The 23,611-nt window shown below is 40.0% G+C and overlaps 1 protein-coding gene across 3 annotated transcripts in view; it reads right to left on the reverse strand.

Moving 5' to 3' along the window:
• CD28 (CD28 molecule) overlaps positions 1–23,611 on the reverse strand; it is an 83,549-nt gene that overhangs the window by 10,573 nt on the left and 49,365 nt on the right. For all 3 annotated transcript variants that reach the window (XM_073218315.1, XM_073218314.1, XM_073218313.1), the window contains exon 3: positions 16,941–17,249. In XM_073218315.1, coding sequence (XP_073074416.1) covers positions 16,941–17,097 — 157 coding nt within the window. In that variant the 5' untranslated portion in view covers positions 17,098–17,249. The remainder of the gene's footprint in view (positions 1–16,940; positions 17,250–23,611) is intronic.

Here is a 23,611-nt window from a genome sequence, read left to right on the forward strand (position 1 = left end):
ATCTTTTTTATTATAGCCATCCTAATGGATATGAAGTGGTATCTCATTGAGAGATTTGTATTTCTCTAATGACTAATGAAGTTAAGAACTTTTTTCATGTGTTTATTAGCCATTTGCATATCCTTTTTAGAGAAATGCCTTTTCAGACCATTTGCCCACTTAACTGCATTATCTTTTTATTATTGAATTATCAGAGTTCTTTACATATTTTTGATACAAGTTCCTTATCAGATGTGTGATTTTCAGGTGTATTCAACTAGGGTTCCAAACCACTAGAGCCTAAAAGATTCTCAAGCTGACAGCATATCAGAATCATCAGGTAACTTTATAAACCCTTGATTCCCAGACCAATTAAATAAGAATCTCTGGGTTTAGGACCTAGGCACCAGTATTTTTAAAGTTTCTCAAGAGATTCTAATTTGCAGTCAAGTTCAAAAAACATTGGCTGAACAATTTAAAATTGATTTCTAATCCTCAATTCACAGCCTCCACAGGCTTTTCCAATCTCGTTTCCTCAAACCAAAACCTTCCCAATTAGCCAAGCCATTTCAGTCAACATCCCAGGAAAATATTGTATGAGTTCTTCTCTCCATACTTTGTTGACTAACTCCATGGCCTGGAGCATCTTTCCTTTCTCAGGTCTCAAAATGATTACTATCTGCATCACTCATTTGCCACTTGGTCAAGTTCGACACTCTGAAGGCTTCTTGTTCCATGCATTTCAATTTGTTTAACTTTTGATTTGTGTGTATTTCCTCTAGACCCCTACTTTCCAGGTTTCTTTTGAATGAGGATAATATGTTATGCTTCTTTGTAGAATACTGTGTGAATAATAGCATCTCATTAAATAATCAGTAGGTGAAAGATGGTGTTCTGGTTGTATCATTCTCATCAGCAGCTAAATCTGACAACCATCTCATTAAGCCTTTATTCAAAGTTTATTCCTCAACAACTTTAGCTTCATTTATTATTCATTCAACAAATACTTCCTAAAAGCACTGAAAATTAAACATGTAAAGAATCAAAAAGTTCAACTTGTCTTGATAGGAAAATCCACCTTGCTCATTTTCTATCCCTGGGCAGCTCACAGCCTGATGGGGAAGTGTGGGAACAATGGAGGTTCCCATAGCCAGGATCCTCACCTAACCCTAAACTACTTGATAATGTAGTTGGCCTACTTCCAAACCTGTAGGCAATGAGCTATTATTGACTGAGTCACTATATAAAGAGCTCTGCCCAGTGCTGAGTGGAGGCAGAGGCAGAGGTGGAGGTAGATTACAGACCTGCAGACTGTTGGGTGCAGACGTGATTCTGGTGCTTAATGTTCCTCCAGAGAATAGCTGGGTATAAACCCTTTTACCCCAAGAATGTTCCTTTGTCATTTCTTAGTCTCATGGAATCCATAGTGAACTTTCCTCAGGGATGAAGCCCTCAGGCAAGACAGGAAGAAAGACACATAAACAAATGGCTACTTTAAAAATAGTGGCACAGTGATATGCAGGGTTTTTGGGGGGCAACTGGGGAAACAGCTAATGATTTCTAGAGGAGCTAATGCTCTTTCCTAAATCTTGAAGGAGCATCCATACATTGATTCATCAAGTTTATTAAGTAAAAGCCTAGCTAAGATGAGTCTTTGTGTAAGGAGATGGGATGAAGTGGGAGAGTGTGTTTGGGGATGAGGGGGTAAGGTAATGGACTATGAGGAAGATAAGACAGAGAGAAAGAGCAGGCTAAGCAGAGGAGATAGGAGGTGAGAAAGAGAGTGGCAGCTGTAGGAAACTGCAGTGACCTCAATTTTGCTGGACCATGAGCTGTAAAAGACAAGATTGGCAAAACAAGCACAGTTCATAGCTTGAGCTCCCTCCTGCAGGTGATAAGGGCCTGTTGAAGGATTTTAAGCAGAAAAGTGATATGAACAACTTTCTATTTTAAATAGATCACCTGAGCAAAAATGTGGAAGGTAAATTTGAAGGCTACAAAGGTGAAAATATGGCAGCCAGTCAGGATAAAACAGTAGTAGACCAGGCAAGAGGTGATAAGGGCCTAAACTATGGTTAGAAAGAAATCGATAAACTCAAGAAATATTTACAGGCTAAAACTGGCAGAGCTCAGCATTGGCTTAGATGTGGAAGTGAGGAGGAAGGAGGAGTTAAAAATGTCCTTAGGCCTCACAGACCAACCAGTAGGTAACACTGTTTTCCTTTTCCCTGTGTCTCTTCTTCACTCATTACATGACCAGAACAGACAGCTGAGAACCTGAGGTTAAGTTTGGAAATCTGAGCTATGAAGAAGACATTCTTTCTTCCAGCCTGTAAGATCATTGCAAAGAAAATAGAAATTACCTTGAAGTTTCCTGGGAACACAACTGACACCTGTAGCTTAGTTCTGTGTTTTCTGGTTTTCAGAAGGGAGAAGCAGTGGTCTTTCTCTCCTGAAATTGTTTCTCCTTCACAAAGCATAACACAGTGAGATAACTGGAAGATGGGTTTTGCTCCTGTCCATCATGGGCCCTCCAAATTCAAATCTCAGCATCGTTAGGACTGATCAGATTTCTCCTGAGCCCCTTCTACCTCAGCAGCCCAAACTGAGAAAGCTCCCAAGGAAGGACAATCTGAGATTCTGGTACCTTGGTCAGCTGTTACATATCCAACATCCTCCTGGTCAGTGGCACATCCAACAATTGAGAAAGGGAGGAAAAAGTCCTTCCTCGTGTGACTCTTTGTAATAATATTTTGTTGGGAATGAGCTTGAATAATATTGGTTACATGGTCATTTGATGAAAAAGATGTCCAATTTATCTGTCAATGTCTTCTTCCTCTTCTGCATCAACACAGATTATTTTAAAATTAGGTACCATGCTTGAAGCAGTTTGCCTAACATGTGCTAGTGTGTGGCAATAGCCTCCTAGCTTAGGATTCAACCTGAGTTCAGGATTGGCTGATAGAACCTCTTGTTTTTCAACTTTAATATCCTTATAGCACTTGGACTCACCTTGATTCATGTAAATCACTCAGAGATACCTAAGTGAGAAACCATCTCATAGGACTTCAAAATCTATATTTGCTTTGAAGAGATACTAAATGAAGGAAATTCACTTTTGGTGGTAGAAAAAGATATCCAATTTCTCTGATACCAAATATATGTGATCATTATGACTTCTAGTAGACAGAATAATTTTAATCCCTCTTACTTTTTCTTAAAAGGGAGCATATATGAAAATGCACGCCTCTTACACTGTGGGAGTGGATTAATGACATGGATAAATCCAGGTAACCAATAACCTGAACATCAAATGATGTTTGGCTTTGCTATATATTTTGGTTCTCTGAGTTTTAGGGAATCCATAATACTTCAGATAATTAAAGGACATATTGTAAAATTTAAGGACATATCTAGACTCAAAAGAAACTAAAGAAATATTTAGCTTCCCCATACTAACTTCTGTTTGCTTTCCATCTCATGTTGATGGAAAGCATCCTTCTCAGGCTACTTGGTCTTGTAAACCTACCTTTGCCCTGTAAATATTTGGTTTTCCCTCTTGTGAGTAGTTAAGCAAAGTCCACCTAGGTCAAGCTCACTAGGTTAAAGAGAAACTTTGTCAACCCATCAATTGTATCTGCTTCTGGTATCAAAAGATTTGCTTGACTGACATTTCTCCAACTGAACTGACAAGTTGTTTCTGATGATGAATTCAGTGCTTTGCTTTTCAAAGCCTTTCCTAGCAGCTAAACCAGCTAAAGGTGTGGAGACAGGAAGTGGTAACCTCAAACCTCTTTCCCTCACAACTCCTCCTTGACAACAGGCAACACGAAGCTTAAGATTGGAGGCGAGAAGGTATTTATCTGCTGCTTATGAGCAAGGTGAGAGCAAAAAGATTTTCCACAGAGAATCTGTGAATCTTGTGACTTCTGGAAAAATTGAAACTTGCTTGTGCTTCCATGAGCATGAGAACGGGAGAGAGTTTGGTTACAGAAAAACTATCTTTCCCTTTTCACCTATTGTGAATGGGTCAGTTATCATATTAATACCAACCAAGTCAGCTCTGCACAGCTGGATGGATGACCATCTCTAAGTGTGGCTCCAAGTGTCAGAAAAGGAACCCCAACCCTGAAGGGATCCTCCTCATCAGTTCAATGAGTGTTTGCATTTCAAAAGCCCAAAATGCAATGTGGAAAACACACTGACTTAAATTAGTAATTATGGCCTACATTCATAGGGCTACAAAGCCATTCTCCTATTTTCTCTCACATGAACTCCATATTAACCTGGGAAGTAAATAAGCAGGACAGTCATCTTTATGCCCATTTCATAGATGGGGAAACTGAGGCTAAAGAGGTCAGATAACTTGTCCAAAATTACAGGACAAGTAAGTGACCCTCAGGACTTGGCTCATGCCTCATGACTTCTAATCTACTATTCTTATCCCTCTGCCGAGTTGCATCAAAATTTCAACAGTTTCTGTGATTGATTCTAGATCCTATTAGAGTTGGACTTGATAGTTGGATAGTACTAGAAGTACTAGGGAGGAAAATACCATTGAGTAGAGGAGTAAATGGGGTGACATGAGGACAGGGACAAGATAAATTTTATTTTCCCCACCATTTTGCTAGAGTAACATCCTGCAAAAAGCACTCATCTGGAAGGAAGGCTGGAGATGATCTAAGCCAGTTCTTAATTTTAAAGAAGAGATCATTGAAAACAATAGAAGTAAGTGAATTTTTAAACAAGGTCACAAAACTAGCTAAGATACAATTTATTTTTCTATGACTCTAGGAGTAAGATTTTACATCACAATTGATTTACTTTGTGAATTCAGCAAGATTGACTTGATTTCATAGTCATATTTAGAAAAAGTATTTCCCCAATCTTTCTTTACCTCTAATGTACATGTACAAAACATTTTGCTTATGGTTTTGGAGACTTCCTGAAGGTCATAGATGGATCCCAGATAAGGCCTACAGACAGTATGGTCACACAAAATGCCTGTTATAAAACACTGCAGATCCATAAGCAGTAATCATACCATTTCAGCCCAACTGTACAAAAGGGTTGGTTTGAACATGAACATTAGTCAATATGTTAAGTCAGTTTTCAGTCTAAACCTCACTGGGAAAATCCTTAACTTTAGGGCCTTTGTGAATTACCTTAATCTGTCATGTTTAATTTACAATATTCCATCTTCCCTTTTCTTTTTCATAGCACCATAGAGAAATAAAATAACACATAGAGGATGGTGAACCAGAGAGTGGAGTGGGCAGGACTCAAGACTGAAGTCTGCATTGGGAAGTTAAGGAAGCAGATTGTTTACCTAATCACATTGTTTACTTGTTAAAATACTGACTGAACAGAATTTAACATGTTAGGCAGGAAACAAAGAAAATGAAAGTTTTCTGTTTTCAACCATCTCATCCTGCAATGCTTGTGAACATGTTGTGAAGGTGACACACCAGTTTCCCTGGCACAGAAAGCACCTCCCTCCTGACCACAGAGCTGGTGGAGCTACTATAACTGCCCTCTAAGTACATTTCCTGCTCAGGCCAGGGATACCCTGCAACATGTGGCCATCTGACCACTTGCTCCTTTTTAGGGTCCCTAAGGGGCAGGCTTCCCCACAGGTCAATCCAGTGTTTGCCCAGGAACCTGTAAGACAAACTGTGCCTTCTGGGAGGAAAGAGACTCAACCGTCTGTCCCTCTGGCATGCTAGCTGGTGGCATGGCCTTATACAAGTACAAGGCAGACGAGTACAAACGCTCAGCCAACTGTCATCATCCTCTTTGGGCTACTAGAGAGTTACAACAAAGCTCTGAATAACCTGTCACATTTTGAATGGCTCCAGACCCACTGGAATTCATGTTTAAATGAAAAAAAAAAGTGATGCACATTTTCATAATAACTCTGTGGTCCTATCATCTGATTTTCTGTTGACTGTCATCTTGAAACTCCCTATTTTTGCAAGCAGTAGAGGTTTATGGAAATCCTCTCCCAAACAGGGGGCTTTGAAAAAGCATGGTATATATACATATATGTTGTCTCATTCAAGATTCCAGCAGAAAACCAATGACACACTCAAAACTGGGCAATAGGAGGGTTTATTTATAAAAGGACTGGAGACAAAGGTGTGGCATAATAAGGGGAAGTGCTAGAAACTAGCTCACAGCAACAGAGTTAGGACCACTCTTAGGTCTAAAGGGGCAAGGTTATCAGAACCAGAAGAAAAGAGAGTCATGTAGAAGAGGCCACCAGGACAGAGCAATGACTTCTGTCAAGAGAAACAGGCCAGCAATTAGCTCTCCCCAAGATCTTGTATGTGCAGCTATCAGTTATCCCAAGCACATTAACCCCTATCAGCAGAAAGCACGAAGTTTAAACAAAATCTAAGGAGACCTTAGTTCAAGCAAGTACAAATGATTACAGATAACAATAGAAATAGAAACAGAAGCCTAATTAATCAACTTACTAACAAGCTGCTGTTGGCCAACAACTAGTCTTAATCCTGGTTGGTGTTTCTACACAGGCAGACCCCGCAGTGTACAGGGCAACTGTCCTTATCTTTTCAGAAAATTATTGTGCTACATGCAACTATCAGAACGTGACTCAGAGGTCAAATAGTTTCAGCAAAAACTCCCATCCGAGCACCTAAGTCATTAATTCTTGAGAGAAAAACTATCAAAATGATCAACGAGTACTTTCTGAAAGAAATTTTGATGTGTCAGAAATTTGTTCTTTGGTATTCTGACTTCTGCCTCTACACATGCATTCACTCAACAAATAAATATAAATTCAATAAATGTAAATTCAATAAAAGATGCAGCTTCTTCCTAGGAGAAATCCTAAGGCAGGTACACAGTTAGCTACACTCCAAAGCCATGTGTGCTGCATCAACCCTATAGGGGGTCACTGATGGTCACATGAAAGAGGCCTTGTTTCCAGACAAGATGATTCTGGAAGCTTTGTGCAGACTGGCTTTTAGCTGGGCCATGGAGTCTGGGGCAAATGTAGACAGGCTAAGATGAAGGGTAGTTGCAGAGCACTCTTTTGCATAAGGGGGAAGTAAGTGAAGATGGCTGATACCAATCATGGAGAGCCTTTAATGCCAGAAAAGGTACATGGATTTCACTAGAAAGGCCATGGGCAATGCTGAGACATCGGAGTTGATAATGAAGTGGTAAGTGCCACTTTGGGAAGGTTAACCCAGCAATGCAGACTGCACTGGCTTGCAGCAAGGGTAGAACTGAGGCAGAGACTGACTGGAAGGCTGTTGCTGATGTGAGCCCATGGGACCAGAGCTGGGCAGCTGCAGCTGGGAAGCAAAGGGTGGACGAGACTCTGGTGCTCCATTGAGCAGGTGACACTGAGCAGATTTCAAAAACGACACGGAGGGCGTAGGCTTGGCGAGGGGAAACGCAGAAGCAATGCTGACAAAATTGGATAAGTAAAGAGAGGAAATGTGTTTGAAAACAGCTGCTGGGTCCCGTTTTGGATATGTTGAAGGGGGAGGTATGACATCCTGGAGGAAAGGTCCAGGAGTTGGATGTTTCCAACAAGAGCTTAAAAAATTCAGAGATAGATATGCACACTGGGATGTCATCTGTGTTAGGATGACAATATGAGGCCTGCTGAGAGCAGCCACTGCACTACAGTGTCCCTGCCACTCAGAGACACTGCCTAGCAAGGAGGGGTGGGTAGCTGAGGGCTGAGATGCCCTGACGCAAAACAGCACAGACCTGGGTGTGAGGGGACCCAGTCCCTGCCACTCAAAGGTCTGCAGTCATTCTCTCCGCTCCTGATGCAGGAAGGGCAATCTAAGAGGACAACATGGCAGAGCACCTGAACTTAGATGAAGGAGGTGTCCATCAAAAGCCACCAGACCACTCCCCAAAATCAAATTTTATTACCCTAAAAGTTTGCCTGTATTCCAAATGGTAAATAACCAGAGCTCTACAGCTTTCTACATGAGAATTCATAAAACAGATAGAAAGAAACCACAGGATCGAGGGGCCTCTTATGTAAATATATTGTTTTCTACATATGTATTTTAATTCAATAACCAAATTTGGGACCCATAATTTACTTCTGAGCCTTCATTCAAAACAAGTCTATAAAGAAGATGACAGCACATTTTCCCATCTGTTTCTTCCTCCCTAAATTTTATACTTCCAAAGGGCCTGCTCAGGGCTGCCTTGGCACATCCAGAATCTTCTAGGTAAGTGTCATGGACTGGAAGTTTGAAAATAATGACTGTGTTGAATCTTACCATAATATAGGAAGATAGGGGAAAGAGAGCAAATGCAGTAATTGTGCCCCCAGAGTCCTACAGGCATTTAAGCCTATTAATATCTATCATCCTGGTTCAAAATCTCTCTCAGCAATTTCAGAGCTGGCTGGTATGCAGTTCTTTGTATCTTCTCTGTCAGATTGTAAGAACATTCGCAAAGGGGTGTGGTGGTTGAGTTGCCTTGTTAGAGCTGATGAAAGCCAACATTTTTTTATTCCACTTAAGAAGCATTTTTAAGTCAGAAATAAACCTAAGATGTCTTCAAGTCCTACCTCCTCATATATTAGACGGGGAAATGAAGGCCTAGAAAAATTGTATCACAGTGTGACAGACTGAAACTCCAAATCACATCCCCCTGCCTTGAGAATTTGATAGCTTTAAGTTTTGAGTTTGAAAAAACTATAACAGACATGGCCTCCCTAAAGCCAAGTGCAAGCAGTCACATCCTTGTTCCAAAAAAACACAGGAGGTACTGAGATTAACTTCCCTGACTAGAAACTGGAGCCCTGCCTGTAGTCTTGGGCAAGGCTGGTCTGAATCTGATGACCCTCTTATCTCAGTCATGAGCTCAGTCCATGCCCAGCCATCCTGTGCATTTTTGAAGGCTCAAGCAAATTTAAAGTACAAATGGGCTAAGCCTTCAAAGTCAAGGTATATAATATCCCAGTGGCCCTTGTTGATATAGGATGAACACTATGACCTGTCCTCAGAGAAAATACGTGCACACACACACACACACACACACACACACACACACACACACACACACATATGTATATACACATTTAATAAAAGTTTTCAGTGTCAGGTTTTCCAGCATGGAATCACTCATCTACCCTAGCTTAACCCTAACAGATCTCTACTCCAGTAAGTCTCGTCTCTTCCTTCACTTTCTTCATAGGGATTTGTCCTCCTCTCTTTCAACTCCTGTCCTCCATACCCCAAATCTTCCTCCCCATCTCCTTGAGAAAACTGCCTTCATTTTCATTTTTTTTCTCTCCCTCCTCCTCTTTTCTTTCCTGATAGCCTTGACTCCCCTCCACCCCTGCAACACACACACACACACACACACACACACACTCAAGACAGGCCCTTGTCTCCTTTCACATGTCAGACATGATAAAGGCATTCAGTTTGTAAAACATTTATCACATATCTACTGTGTAGAAAATATCATGATAGACAGTATAGGTGATAAAGTTTCCTGTCTTCATTTTATCTAGCAATTTCCTCTCCTTTTCATTGTCTATTTTGTTCCCCTCAACTTTTTCTTAACACGTCTTATCTTCCTTCCATGCCTGAACTCCAAAGTCCCAATAGTCTCCTTTTAGCAAAAACCAATGGCCTTCCCAAGCCATTATTCACTTCTTTTTATATACACTTAACTGCTACTAACCACTGTTTACTTACAAAACTCTGTCCTCTTCTAGCTTTAGTAACATTCCATTAGCCCCATTTTACCTCTTACCTCTCCAAACATATTCTCTGTCTCCTTCACTAGCTCATTACCTTCTTTAGCTGATGCCCAACTAGAGCTAATGTCCAGACTCAGTTTACATCTCTGCTTTCCTGCAGTGATACCCTGTCCATTCTACTAGCCATCCATTCCCATGACTTCAGTTTCATTCCAAGATGACGATATCTAAATATTTTCTTCTTACCCAGTTCCCATATCTTCAGCTTTGTACCAGACATTGTTGTGACATCTCAAACCTTTACTTGAAACTCAGTGTGTTTAAAACTGAAAACTATTTTCCTCCAAAACTCTGTTGTACAACAATATCTTGATGTTAGATGGTGATACCACCATTCTTCTGTTAAGCCAAAAGCCTAGACATCATTCTTGATACCTCCTTCTCTTTCACAAACCAGGCACTAAGTCCTAGAATTTCTCCTTTCAGAATACCTCTCAGAATGGTCATATCTTTCTATTCCCACTTTTGCCACCCAAATCCTAATCTACTATCCTTTACCTAGCAGAGTGGGGGAGTATAATAATATGATCTCCTTGTCATTAGTCTCCATACATTCTGGACCAGACTCCTTCTAAAAACTTTCAGCTGCTTCACAATTACTTGAAAATGAAGGTGAACCTCTGTTACCAGAATTCAACCCTTTATTTGGCATAAGTGTACCCTACCTCTTCAAGCCCCCATACAGTCAGCCTGGCCATCTGTTCCAAGAACATAGAACAGTATTCCTGGTTTAATTTCTTTATATGTGTGGCTTCTGCTTCCTGAAGCAACATGGCATTAGTAAGAACACGAGCCATGGATAGGCTCACTTACTAGCTGTGTGACCACAGGCAAGGTGCTCTATGAGCTCCATGCTTCAGTCTCCCCATCTTATAGATAAGGTAATCATAGTAACTACTTCAAAGGATTTAGAGGAAAAATAAATGATCGGGTTCAGGGAAAGCCAGGTAGAACGGTGTCTAGCACATTGTAAGTGCAAAATAAATATTAGCTAACAATTATTAATAACATTATCCATTCAAATCCTACCTAGCTTTAAAATTCAGTTAAATTTCCAATTCTCCATAAAGGCTTGCTATTCTGTTAATTTTGTTAAAGCATTTTTCTTACACTTCCTTTAGGGCTAATTCATTCATCTCCTTCAACAAATGTTTGTTGAACACCTACAATGCTTTTAGCACTACACAGTGCTAAAGGCATAAGGGTGAGTAAGACATGATCCCATCCACAAAGAACTCACAGTCTAGGGGAAGAAACAGGTGCATCAGCACACAGTAACAATTTTAGGGACCCTGAGAAAGAAAGCAGTCCCTCACTTTGCCGTTTAGGGTCTCAGAGAAGGCTCTTCAGAAGAGAAGTGTAGGGGACATTCCAGACTACAAGAATAATACACGCAAAGTTATTAAGGCATCGAATAGCACGGTGAAGGAGGGGACAGCCAAGTGCTATTTATCGTTTCCAGCTGTTTCATCCTGTCATAGAGAGTTTTCTCAACTCGATCATAAAGTCTGTGACAGCAGAGGAACTTGATTAATTATACAAGCAATTCTTGTGTGCTCATTAGGTCTTTATATTTCTTTTCCTCTTTTCATATCCCTTCAGACCCCAATAGATGTTAAAATATCACAAATGTTTAATAAATATTTGTTAGATTGAGTTATGCTCCCCTTGGAATGCCTCTTACAAGTTCATAATAAAGGTTGAATATCTAAGGAAACTTCTTCAAAGGAGATAGATCTTGCACTAAACACATAAAGTGAAAGGCAAGTAGGATTTGGATGGGCAGGAAGGGAGAAACAGCATGAGAAATGTCATAAACACAGCGTGCATGTGTGTGACAGTGAAGACTGTAGTATTGGGGTCTGGATCTTAGGGTATCACAGAAAGTAGATTGGATAAGTAAGATGGGTCCAGCCAAAAAGCATCCAAAAATGTTAGGAAACATTGCAATGTCATCTCATTAGCATCTCCTAGAAACCATCAATGCAACTTTCTTTTGTACCATTGAGAGATACCTAAGTTTCCCCCCATCTCTAGATGTCTGGGGTTGGATTCAACAGTTCTATGGAGGATTGTACTTAAAATTGTCTTCCATAAAATAAACTAGCATGAATAGAGAATCACAATGGTCCTAAACTAAAAGAAAAAAATTTCAGAAAGATTTCACAATTCTCATTTTTACTTCATTGAAACCCAAACTAGCTTTTTGTATTGGTCACAGAACCAGAATAGCACATAGAAGATGTTAATAAATATCTATTGAATAAACACATGAATGAAGACCTATCTTACCACTAACATAAGAAGGAGCAAGCACTTTAGAGAACAGGAACTACTAACACCCTGTTTTAGTCTCCCTGGGGGGCCTCATGGTGGAAGAAGATATTCTCCTTATATGCACCCATTCTCACCCATCTTCTATAGGATAGTGTCTGTGGGCCAGAAATGAAGCCCTCCTGAACTCAACATTCCTAAAGCTGGTCCTAAATTATGTACCCTTATTATGAGTAGTGTTCAATATTAAAGTCATCGGGTCACAGAGAAGTGACAAATATAGCCACAGTGATATTCTGACACTTCATCATGTGTCAAGTATCCCTTAACAATGAAAAGCACAACCCTCTACCTTCTCAGCAAGTTAGAAAAGAAAAATCAAACACCCACCTAAGTTCTTAACAAGGGATCTATGTCATTATTAAAATGTAAGACATGTCAAGAACTCAGATCCTTCTGTGAATGAGTGGGTGATGAACAGGAGTTACCGCTCCAATCAGTGCATTACATGGTGGACTGGGAGCCAACAAGGTGACTCAGGTGCTGCAGAAAGGGGCTGATGATTAGACCAGAGGTCAACGGGTCTGCGCGTGGGTGACACTATGACACCATCAGCAACCATGAACTGGTTACCTTGGCAGCTAGAGGCCCCAGATAATAACAGGGATGGCAAATGAAAAAGATGACAGTAGCGGTGACACAGAGATAAGGCTCGGCTCAAAGGTAAGTAAGATATTCACCCCCATGCAGGTTCTTCTCTTCCAGCAAGGAAAACATAAACACACATAACCTATTTGGTGACACCCAGACTAAATAAAGATGCCAATGAAATTAACATTGAAATACGAAGGCCAAAGAAGGCTGCTCTCTCTTTTTCACATCATCTAACAAGCGACTGAGTGGCTTTGGATCCCATCCAGCATTGTCTCTCTTCTCATGTCATAAAAATGAAAGTAACAAAAGACACCTGCTTTCCAGCCACTTCTCCATGGGGCCTAGGTAAACGTCCCCCGCACCCGCCCCCCCACCCCAGCTTCAAGGACCAAATCTTATGCGACGATTCTCAGACTGAAAGCTCTGGGTACTTTTTTTTAATGATAACGCCATGTCATTGACCAAAAAGAGCCAAAGAGAACACCATAAAAGAGACAAATTCCTTAATACAGCTCAGAAAAATAGACACCTTCAGTCAGTCACGAAGCCACTCAGGTGTCACATTTTTTTCCCTGGAGTTCAGCTAAACTATCTACTGGGAAGAAAAGCTCTAGCCTCTGTGAAGTTCCATAAATAATATATTTCTTCAAGAAAAAAGGCAAGTGAAAATTTAACCAAGATGCAAAGGGGGAAAGATTTTATCCTTTTCAATGACATGCTGCAAAATTAAGTTGTGCTTTGAAGGAATGCCTACCCTCTGATTTTTAGATAAAAAAGTCTGCAATGAATTGTGTATCTTTATCAATGCTTATACTAGTTAATAAAGAGCTATTGTTTTAAAGATGATAAGCTACAAATGGAATTTTCTTCTGGGAGATTGGTGGCATAAAATTTTTATTTTGTAAATGTCAGCACACTGCACACAGGAAACATTTGGAGGAAAGCATCCACGCATGATAAAAGCTGATTGGTAGTCATGTGGCCTTTCTCCACTCAGGAAAATAAAATAAAGACATTAAAAAGGAAGAGGGTCTATGTCTGAAGGAGAGGCGGCCAAATAGATTCTCCACCCCCACCCCCAGCCGTAGGGAAGGTTTGAATGTGAGAACTTCAGAATTATGATCACAGATTCATTTCCATTTTCTAATCTATCTGTGAAAACGACTCATTCTATTTCCTGGCATTGATATGTTGATATTAATTTTACAGTCCTTGCTGTAAAAGTCCTTTTTGGCTGGTTGCCTTAAAAAGGAAAAGAAAGTAGTATTGTATTGTACAGTAGTAGAGTTAACACACTTTCTTAAACAATGTCGGCACTTGTGAAATGTCCATCAAATTTACTTGAGATGAGTAACCACCCAGTCAATTGTTTAACAGTCAGAAAAACTGGCTACAGTGTTTCAGATGTCACGTAGATACAGCAATCTGCTGAGTGTGTTGCATTTTCGATGTCCATCTGATTTACTTTAATTTCCCAAACTCAAGCTCAGGGCAACACTTTCTTATAAGAGGTAAATGACTTCTCTGTGTACAACTACCTCAGCGAGGTCCTTGGCCCAACTAGAAGTTTTTCATTACCTTGTTTTGCTGATGATTTTTGACTAAATGCCAATCATTTTCCTTCCGTCTATGCCTCTCAGAAAAAAGAAGTGCTCAGGTAGATGTAGCAGCACTGGAGAAATTGATCGTATTCAAATTGGCCACTTGGCCAGTTTCTTTGCTTAGCAAAGTTTATTTGCTAAGGTTTGGAGAGAAATGAAAAGGAATATGTTTATGGAAAAATTAGTACATTGTCCTGATTTTTGTCTTCATACTGAATGATTAGCTTGTTGAAAAATAACCGAGATTAGCTGAAAAATCTATGAACAATGCCGTGTATTATATGCCCACTCCTGTCATCAATCACAAATTGATTTTCTTACAACAAACTCCAGTTCTAAGCTGGCCTCATATTCTGAAGTCCAACAAAATCCTCTGTTGTAAATCTCAATGGCACACTTATCCAGATGTGGTCAAAAACACATAATTTTCATAAAGGAATTGTCTAAGTTAAGGTTCCTCATGCTTCCTAAATCATACTTCAATAATTTAGCCAAAAAGTCTTTCTATAGTGTCATTAAAATCGTGAGCATGAGATTAGATTTGACCTTCATAGAATAGATACACTAAGCGGTGCTATAAGCCAATGAGTTAGTTCTTAAATTAGTGGGGAAAAGAACTGCCCTTCATACACAGAGACACAGGCACATGTCCACACAGACACACCAGTAGTCTCTCATAGTCCTAGGGAGGACAGTTACACTTGGACAGGAGAATTACCATATCTGTAATTTCTATGGAGGGTAAAAACAGAAACAGCAAGTGAGTGGAAGGTTTTGCACCACTGATTAGAATGGCTCATACATTTTTATATGTTGTAATTATTTTTTTCTCATGAGTTTTCATACTAGATGAAGCATTTCAAAAGTACCCTCTCCACTCCAACTCCACTCTGCATCAAATCTTAAAAGTCATTACATGGATGAGCTGGCATTTGAAAAGCAGATGTATCACAAAGGAGAAAACAAAGTTCCATGTGTGAGAACTCTTCAATTGCCCTTTAAGCAGTCCCCCTATTTTAATAAATGTTTTAAAAAAAAACACGAATCTTTGAGTCTGACAAAAAATATCTTCTCAAGAGAGTGAATGGGCTGATGACAGATGGTTATCCACAAAGCACATCAGAGAAGTATTTTGTGCACAGTTATGAATGTTAAAGGGTTTTCTGTCAGAGTGTGGCTTCTCTTTCCTTTCTGCCTATTCTTTATTGTCTAATAAATTAAGAAACTTTAAACAGTTAAATTTTAAAGATCCCTTAAAAATAAAATATATAGACCTTTTTAAAAATAAATTTTAAAGAGTCTTTTAAAATACATTGGGTAGTTAGCTCTTAGTGCTTGGCACCAGATAATATGGCATAACATAGCTCATCACCAATGCATGTCTTTCATTATATTAACATCTTTTATAAATATGCACAATTTCTAAATGTGCTCATCAGACAAGGAAATAGATGAGTATATATGTAACTATTGTGCTTGTGCAGGTTGGGAAATCATATCCTTTGGAGTGCATGCACATGATGTTTAAGAACAACGAATAATTCAGTTTCCAGAGCACCAGAATAAATGATAAAGAAAATGGAAGATTTTGGCTTTTGAATGTGTCTTCAAGGGAAAAATAGCTATTCTTATTTAAGCATGCTCATTAACTCCTATCATCCAATTTTTGAGCTAAAGGAAACTTTTTTCTGACTCTGAGAACAAGTTGAACAAACCTTACTCCAGCCTACCAAAGCAGCAAGCTCCTTCCGTTTGGCATTGTGATTTTCCAAAGATGACTTCACCCTGGGCATATCTGGAGCTATGAAACTGCAATCCGCATCCTATTAGGTGGAAAAGCATGATAGTCAAGAGCACAGGCTCTGGAGTCAGATGAAGGTGGCTCAGACCCTGCCTCCAACAATTGATAGCTAGATGTCCTTGAGCAAATAAACATTCCTACCCTTCAGTCTCTTCACCTGAAATGGTGTTCTGTAACAGTGGATCATCCTCCGCCTCATAACAGGGAACTTAAAGGTTTTAATCTAAGAAAACAGATTTCAGCCAACTGTAAAAGAAAACTAGTTTATTAGCATTGGTATTGCACCGGCTTCTGCGACAACTCCAGAATTCACTTTGGCACACATTCAGTTCGGTAGACATAGCAATTAAACTATCTTGCTAGCTAAGCACTGACTGCACTAAGCATTTCACAATGATTTCATTTTATCCTCACAATGACCTTGAGATTAGGTTATTATCGTCCCCATTTTGCAGATAAACTGAGGCTTAGAGAGCTTAAATACTAGCCTATGCCCAGCTAGTAAGAAATGAATCTGTGATATGAACCCAGGAAGTCTAAATCCAGAGTTTTCAGAACCTAGCTGCTTAACAGCAGATTTCTTGAATTAAATACATACACACACAAGCACGCTAAAAATTCTTGGGACACCACCAACTAACAGCTAAATAAACCTTATTTAAATTCAAAGACTATTTGTTAAAATACACTTCAGTCTGAGAACTGGGGAGTTTCTAAATAATAAGAGGTCACCATGCTAGAACAAAACTATACTTCAAATGTCCACATTTCACAAGTTGTTTGGCTTTGTTCATTTAAAATTTCAATCAGAGACCTCAAAAGAAAAAGTTAGAGGAGGAAAGAAATCAAAACTGCTCACCTGTTACTTGAATTGAGGGGAAGAAGTTGAGAGCCAGGAGCAGCCTGAGGATCATTGTGCCGGCGGCGGCCCGGGGCTCGGCCCCTCCTCCCCGAGGAGCCCGAAGCGCGAGGTGAGCTGAAGGGGCGCACCTGCCGGGCCCTGAGCGTCTCGTCATCCACGGCCGCCACTGACTTCCTTCCCTCCAGGCACATGACCAAGGGACTCAAACCACAAGGCATCGTGACTGCAACATTTCACACAGGATATTGCCTTGTTTTGATGACTTCAGACTTTTCCTCTTCTTCAAAGGCAAGCCTTTTCTTCTCCCTGAAAGAGAATGTTGGTCACTCTATGGGGGCTCTTGAGAAATATTCTCTGCGGACGAAAGGGTATCCAAACTGTGAAAAATGGGTGCTGGAAACCTAGCAGAAACTTTAGGGTTGCCACACAAGGTGTTCTAAAGGAGGAATAAAGCAAATTACGGAGGAAAATTCTTCAGAGGATGCGGATCGACTGGGTCAAAATACAACAGCAAAATTATGTTGAAGATTTGGGGAGTAACTGCATCAGTGTTGGGAGGAGTCACAAATATTGGGAGACACAAATATTGTGTCGGTGCAGTTAGTACACACTGCTTAGGTTATGCCCAGTTTCCTCCAGCTCACTTCCAGAAATTTAGAGAAACACACCCCACTTGCAAGCACCCAGCCCACTGGGCCTTTGGAGGAGTTTCCCTAAACAAAAGGAGAGTCGAGAAACATCACGTATCCTTAGTAGGGAGAGTATGGTGAACAAAAACCCCTTGATATCTCATGCTTTGTGTCCCTCAAGGAATCATTCAAGGTGAAGTAAGATCTGTGAAAGGAGACTCCGTAGCAGGCTCCCCTGGCCGGTAGCCACGCCTCCACAACCCTGCCCCATTGGCCAGCCTTCTGCATTTAGGGTCGTTCCACGGGCATGGCTGACTCCGCCTTCCTCATTTGGCACATGGGGCAGGATCTTGGCACTTGATGGCTTTCTCTACACCTTTCCAGTAATACCTTTCCTTTCCTGATTATCTCAGCTTCAGATAATTTTTATAATTTTGTATTTTGTGTATGGATTTTTAAAGATAGCTTGTATTATATTTTATCCTGACTATAAAAATTTTCAACAGATATATGCTATTGTCTGTTATATCCTGAACATTTTCCCATGACCCTTGAATATTCTTTACAAACATCATTTGTAATGGTTGCATAATATTCCATTCCATAATCATATAAATTGCTTAACAATCCCCTAATGTTGTTACCAATTTTTACTATTTTAAAATTCTACAGTGAATATCTTTGATGACCTATATATAAGAAGAAGAAACCTTCATATATCTCCCCCCGATCTGATAACTGACAGATCAAAATTATTTCCTCTCCTGATAAACTCTCTTTGTTCACATTTCAGGTTTCTCACAAGCACAGTCCTTGTGAACCACCCCCCAACCCCCATACTAATACATCTTTCTGCCTTTTGGAGCAATTAGTCCTTGGAAATGATTCACTTCACTTCTGAATTAAGGGTAAATGATGAAGTCATGCCCCGGGTCCTAAAGAAGGATTCACTTCTAGAATTTGACCAATCTTCCCTGCTCTGACCCTCTTCCCAGTTAGGGGAACCTATGTCTTACCCAGACCCTGATGTTTTTCTGGAGACCATGTATAGAAGGCAGGGCACTCTTCTCTAAAGGGCTACCCCATCCTGTAGCTACCAGACTACCCAGATCTACAAAGAGAGGCTCTGAAATGCATCACAGAGCTTAAGAACATATACAATAGAAACCAAGGCTCCCAAAACTTTTCTGTGATTGACAACAAAGGCTAAGGAGTGAGTTGATAACTATCTTCAAGCATATTAAGGATGACTGTATAGCATCTAGTTAATATTATGTATTTGCTAGTGATTAATGGTACCAAATTTAGCTGGAAAGAAACAGTACAATTATGTGGCCTAACTCATTTATTTTGCAGAGGAGGAAGCTGAAGCCCAGAGAGGTTAGCTGACTTATACAACTCACAAAATAATTAATGGTACTTGATTTTATTACTTGAAAATTAAGTGTACTTGCTTTTATTACTGGACCAACTCTATTTGGTTTTCATTCTTTAGAATAAAGGAAACACAAACATTGACATTTACTTTCTTTTTTTTTAAATATGTATCACACTAAAGAAGCAAATCATTTCACTAGAATCCTTTCACATTTGCTCTTGAAATTCAATAGCATATATGACTTACATATACAAAGAAGTAGAAATGATAGAATTGAAATAAGGGACCTTAAACCCATCAATGCAAGAGTACTGAGACCCTGCCTCATTTCTGATAACAATGACAAGCATTTATGTACCTAGCACCTTACATGACTGAGTTCATTTAATACCCACCTGTAAGGAAATTGTTACTATTATCCCCACTTTACAGATGAGAAGACTGACCCTGAGAGAGAGAAGTCTCAGGAAGCAATGCAGCCAAGAAGAAAACCTAGATCTTTCTAACTTGAACTGCTATACCTGATTCACAGCACTATACTGCCTCTCTACTGTCAGCCCTCTCCAGTATTATAAATTCCTCCCGGACAAAAGGGTAAGGAATGTGCATAAACTTTCTGTGGCAAGACATACAACACAATGTCTTATTAGAGCCTGTGTGACTGGAGTGTGGAGAGGAAATGGGGTAGTGGCCCAAGATGGCACTGGGGGGGACGGGGCATAACCAAACTGCATTTCATACAAATGCACCTGGATTTTTCTGGAGAAATTCCAGATTCCTCCAATCCACACATACTCTTGAAATTCAAAACATATGCATCATGATGAAACAAATGACCTTAATCAACCAAGGAGTATGCTGAAGTCCAAACTACATGGTTTGTCAAGAAAAAATACAATACAAGTGGCCAAATTCTATAGGCTGTTTGAAACATAATAGAAACTAAGTCTGGGGTAAAACCCTGGAAAAAAAAAAAAAGAAACTCAGGACATGTAATATTGTGATATAATAAAAAATATATATTTTGGTCCTCATCTTGACATCTGGCAAGACCTCCTAAAAACTTTGTAATTTCCTAATCAACAAAGGTGCAAAGATCATCTTTCATTTTAATGTTTGGTCTTTGACCCCAGTTTCTGACACAGAGCTCTCAAATCCCTTGGAATTTCAAGAGTGATACGAGCATCTTTTGTTCTAATGAATTAACTCTTGGTGGACTCCTATATAGATCCAGGTTAACAGCTGGTCACCAGGAAGATTAAGCCATGATTAGAAGCTTGAAGCCTTTAGCCGCATCCTCTGCGGAGGAGAGAAGGGTTAGAGATTGAGTTAATAACGGATCATGACTACCTATGAAGCCTTCATAAAAATCTCTGAACTACAAGGTTCAGGGAGCTTGCAGCCTGCTGGATACATCACAGTCTGGAAGGGTGGCACACCCCACCTCCACAGGGACAAAACTCCTGCACTTGGAATTCAGACTTCACCCTTTATCTCTCCTCATCTGGCTGTTCATTTGTATCCTTTATCATATGTTTTATTATATAATAAACCAATAGTCTTAAGGAAGTGTTATCCTGAGTTCTGTGAAGTGCTCTAGCAAATTATTACACCTGAGGAGGGGGCCATGAGAACCCAATTTATAGCCAATCAGTCATAAGTACAAGTGACAACCTGGGACTTGCGATTGGTACCTGAGGTGGGAGTGGTCTTGTGAGACTGAGCCTTTACCTTGAGGGATCTGACATTAACTCCAGGAAACAGTGTCAGAACTGAATTGAATGGTCAGACACCCAGCTGCTGTCGAAGAATTGGTTGGTGTGGGGAAAAAAACCTACGTGTTTGGGAACTCTAACAGCCAAAAGTACCAGACTTAAGTCCCACAGGCTTAAGGGTCAAATCCCACTTGGGCCCCTTAGTAGCCATAATCCTGGAAAATCTTAGCCTCAATTTCTCATGTGTAAAATAGGGGTAAAAATATCTCACTTGATATGTTGCTCATATTTCACATGATGTGTGACTCTCCCCATCCTGAAGAGAAATGGATTTAAAGAGTCTCTGTTTCATACTTAGTATAAGGGGCTGAGTAAATGTTTGTTGCAACAACCTAAATGGGTCACTGAATATATGTTCAATACGTTTATGCAGGTTGATTTTACTTCATAGCATGAGTGCCACTAGAACTCTTAGAAATTAGCTTAGTATTCTTTCTTGATGCCCAATCCTTAATATTTACATGTACCAGTATAAACTATAAAGTATCACAGAAGAATCTTCAAGAATTATAATTATCAAGCCAGTCAACGATGGGAGGTCCTGTGGCTATGTGTAATTCATATATAGAGCAAGCCTACCAGAATAATATCTTCTTTGATCTAAATTCCAGCTAGACACTTGCTTTTCATTTTAGTTTCGAATTTTCCCCAGAGCTCTGCCTTGCAGAGATTCAAATGCTCACATGGTAGTTGTGGGAAACTAATGAAGCCTGAGATTCTCTCTTTGAGCTGTGTGGTATCACTCCAGCTGCTGGTATGAAGAACTTATTCACAAAATATACAAAGATGATGTGAAGAAAGTCATGCATATTACTACAAGCCAGCAGGACCAAAGCCTGAAAAAAACTACACAGAAAAGAAATGGAAAACAAGAAATAACTACCATATTGATTGACTAACCCCACTGAGTAAACAAGTGTTACAAATGGGTAGATTTTCAGGAACAATCTAGGAGGGCTCATCAAGGATTACATGAAAAATATGGTGAAAAGTAGCTTAAAACAATTATCTAAAAACCTTTCAACGACCGAAAGATGCAGGCCGATCGCTCCAAGAGGTAAAAGCAGTAGCATTTTCCAGCGGCTTCCTGCTGGCAGGTACCGTGTTAGGAATTACACATGCATTATCTCACTGAATCTCCACAATAACCCTAGGCACTTGGTACTATTATTAATACTCCAATTTATAGGTAAGTAAACAGAAGCTTTGAGAGGCTAAGTAATTTACCCACAGTCACACAGTAAGTAGCAAAGAAGGGATTTGAACTCGATTTAGTCTGACTCAGGAAAGTGAACTCTAGATTCAGTTATCATAAAAGTAGATGATCAATAATCTTAATCAACCAACAGCTTAAATAGGTGATTGACAGAGCAGTGGTTAGGACTGATTTTTGAAGAGGAATGTTATCTTCTTGGCAGGCACAATACCTTAGCACCAACTCTACAAAGATTCGGTGGGAACCCCATGTGAGACTTATAAAGTCTCCCTTCATTTGGGAGTATACGGTTCTCATTACTTCCCTGCTCACCAGTCAAGTGGAAGACACAAAATTTGTGTAGTTTTGACATCATCCTGGAGGAATGAATCTTTACGAGACTAGGAATGTGTGTACTGTCAGTGAGGCTGCATCACGAGCCCAGGCGATGCTGATCTGAGCTTTAGGGCACTTTCATTCACTTGGTCATCTGAACAAAAAGCAGAAGGGGAGTGGCTGATACAGGAACCATCAGTCAGCATCATTACAGACTGAAAAGACTCTTGCCTGTCAGATTCTGGCTAACCCATATGACAGTGTAAACTAACAGGTTTTAGGACCCAAGATAGTATCAGGAAAATCTACTGTGCTGGATTCAAATACTATTATTCTGAAAATCTAATCATCTCACAAAGCCATATTCTCCTGGTCTCATAGAAGACCAGCTGCCTGCCGTATTGCTGGCATTACACAAAGGCATCACATGACATTACAGTCAGGCTAAATTTCTTATTTTTTGAAGCCATTGGGACATTTGGGCATTTTCTAGAAACAAGAATGTTAATTAAATATGACTGAGGTTGGGAGGGCAAGGTAAGGAATGTATTTCCCTCCACATCTTGCGCTGAACCTGATTTGACCCTCTTCTGTTCCCTACTGTGCAATCTGTGGAATGGTAAGGCAGCAACCTCTGACCTCTTCAGGAAGTGCAATCTTGTCCTGGCCTTGGGAAAATCGTCATGCCTGGTTTTCCTCTTTTTTGGAAAAATGTTGAGGGCCTTCATCCACTAACATGTTTTTTAGCACAGAATCTCCAGGACGTTGCTTCCAATGGTCTCATGTTACTGGGCCCCATGGGAACCTTCTCACACTCCCCACTGCTGTGTCTCACTACCCTCAACCCTTCCCCACTGGTTCCCACACTCACTGAATAAGGAAGGTCAGTCTGAATACATCTGTCCTCAGCTCTGGAATACCACAGAGAAGTAACAGCTGTTGACCTCTGTTTCAAACACATGATCCTGTTTGTCCCCAAAAGTAGCTTGGGTGAACTCCAGCTAATACATACAATCCCTACTTCCTATGGAGAATGTAGAGCCAGAAGAGTATATTCCCCACACTTACTTTGGTATAAAAACAACCTGCTTTCAAGTACTGGTTCCTATTACTAATAATGTTAATAATTGCAATAATTTTTTTGTAGCTAAAATTTATTAATTATTTGTTATGTGTCAGAGCTGGTACAAAGCTTAAAGCTTCCCAAGTTTTTAAGCCTTAATTTCTCCTTTAAGTTTTAGAAAAAAAGCAGTACTTTTCTTTCTGAGTCACTGCACTTTCCCATCTTATTACACACATATACACACACACACACACACACACCCCAAACTTTACTAATGTCCACTGTGTACAGG

The sequence above is a fragment of the Manis javanica genome, chromosome 12, assembly GCF_040802235.1.
Source record: "Manis javanica isolate MJ-LG chromosome 12, MJ_LKY, whole genome shotgun sequence".
Lineage (NCBI taxonomy): Eukaryota > Metazoa > Chordata > Mammalia > Pholidota > Manidae > Manis > Manis javanica.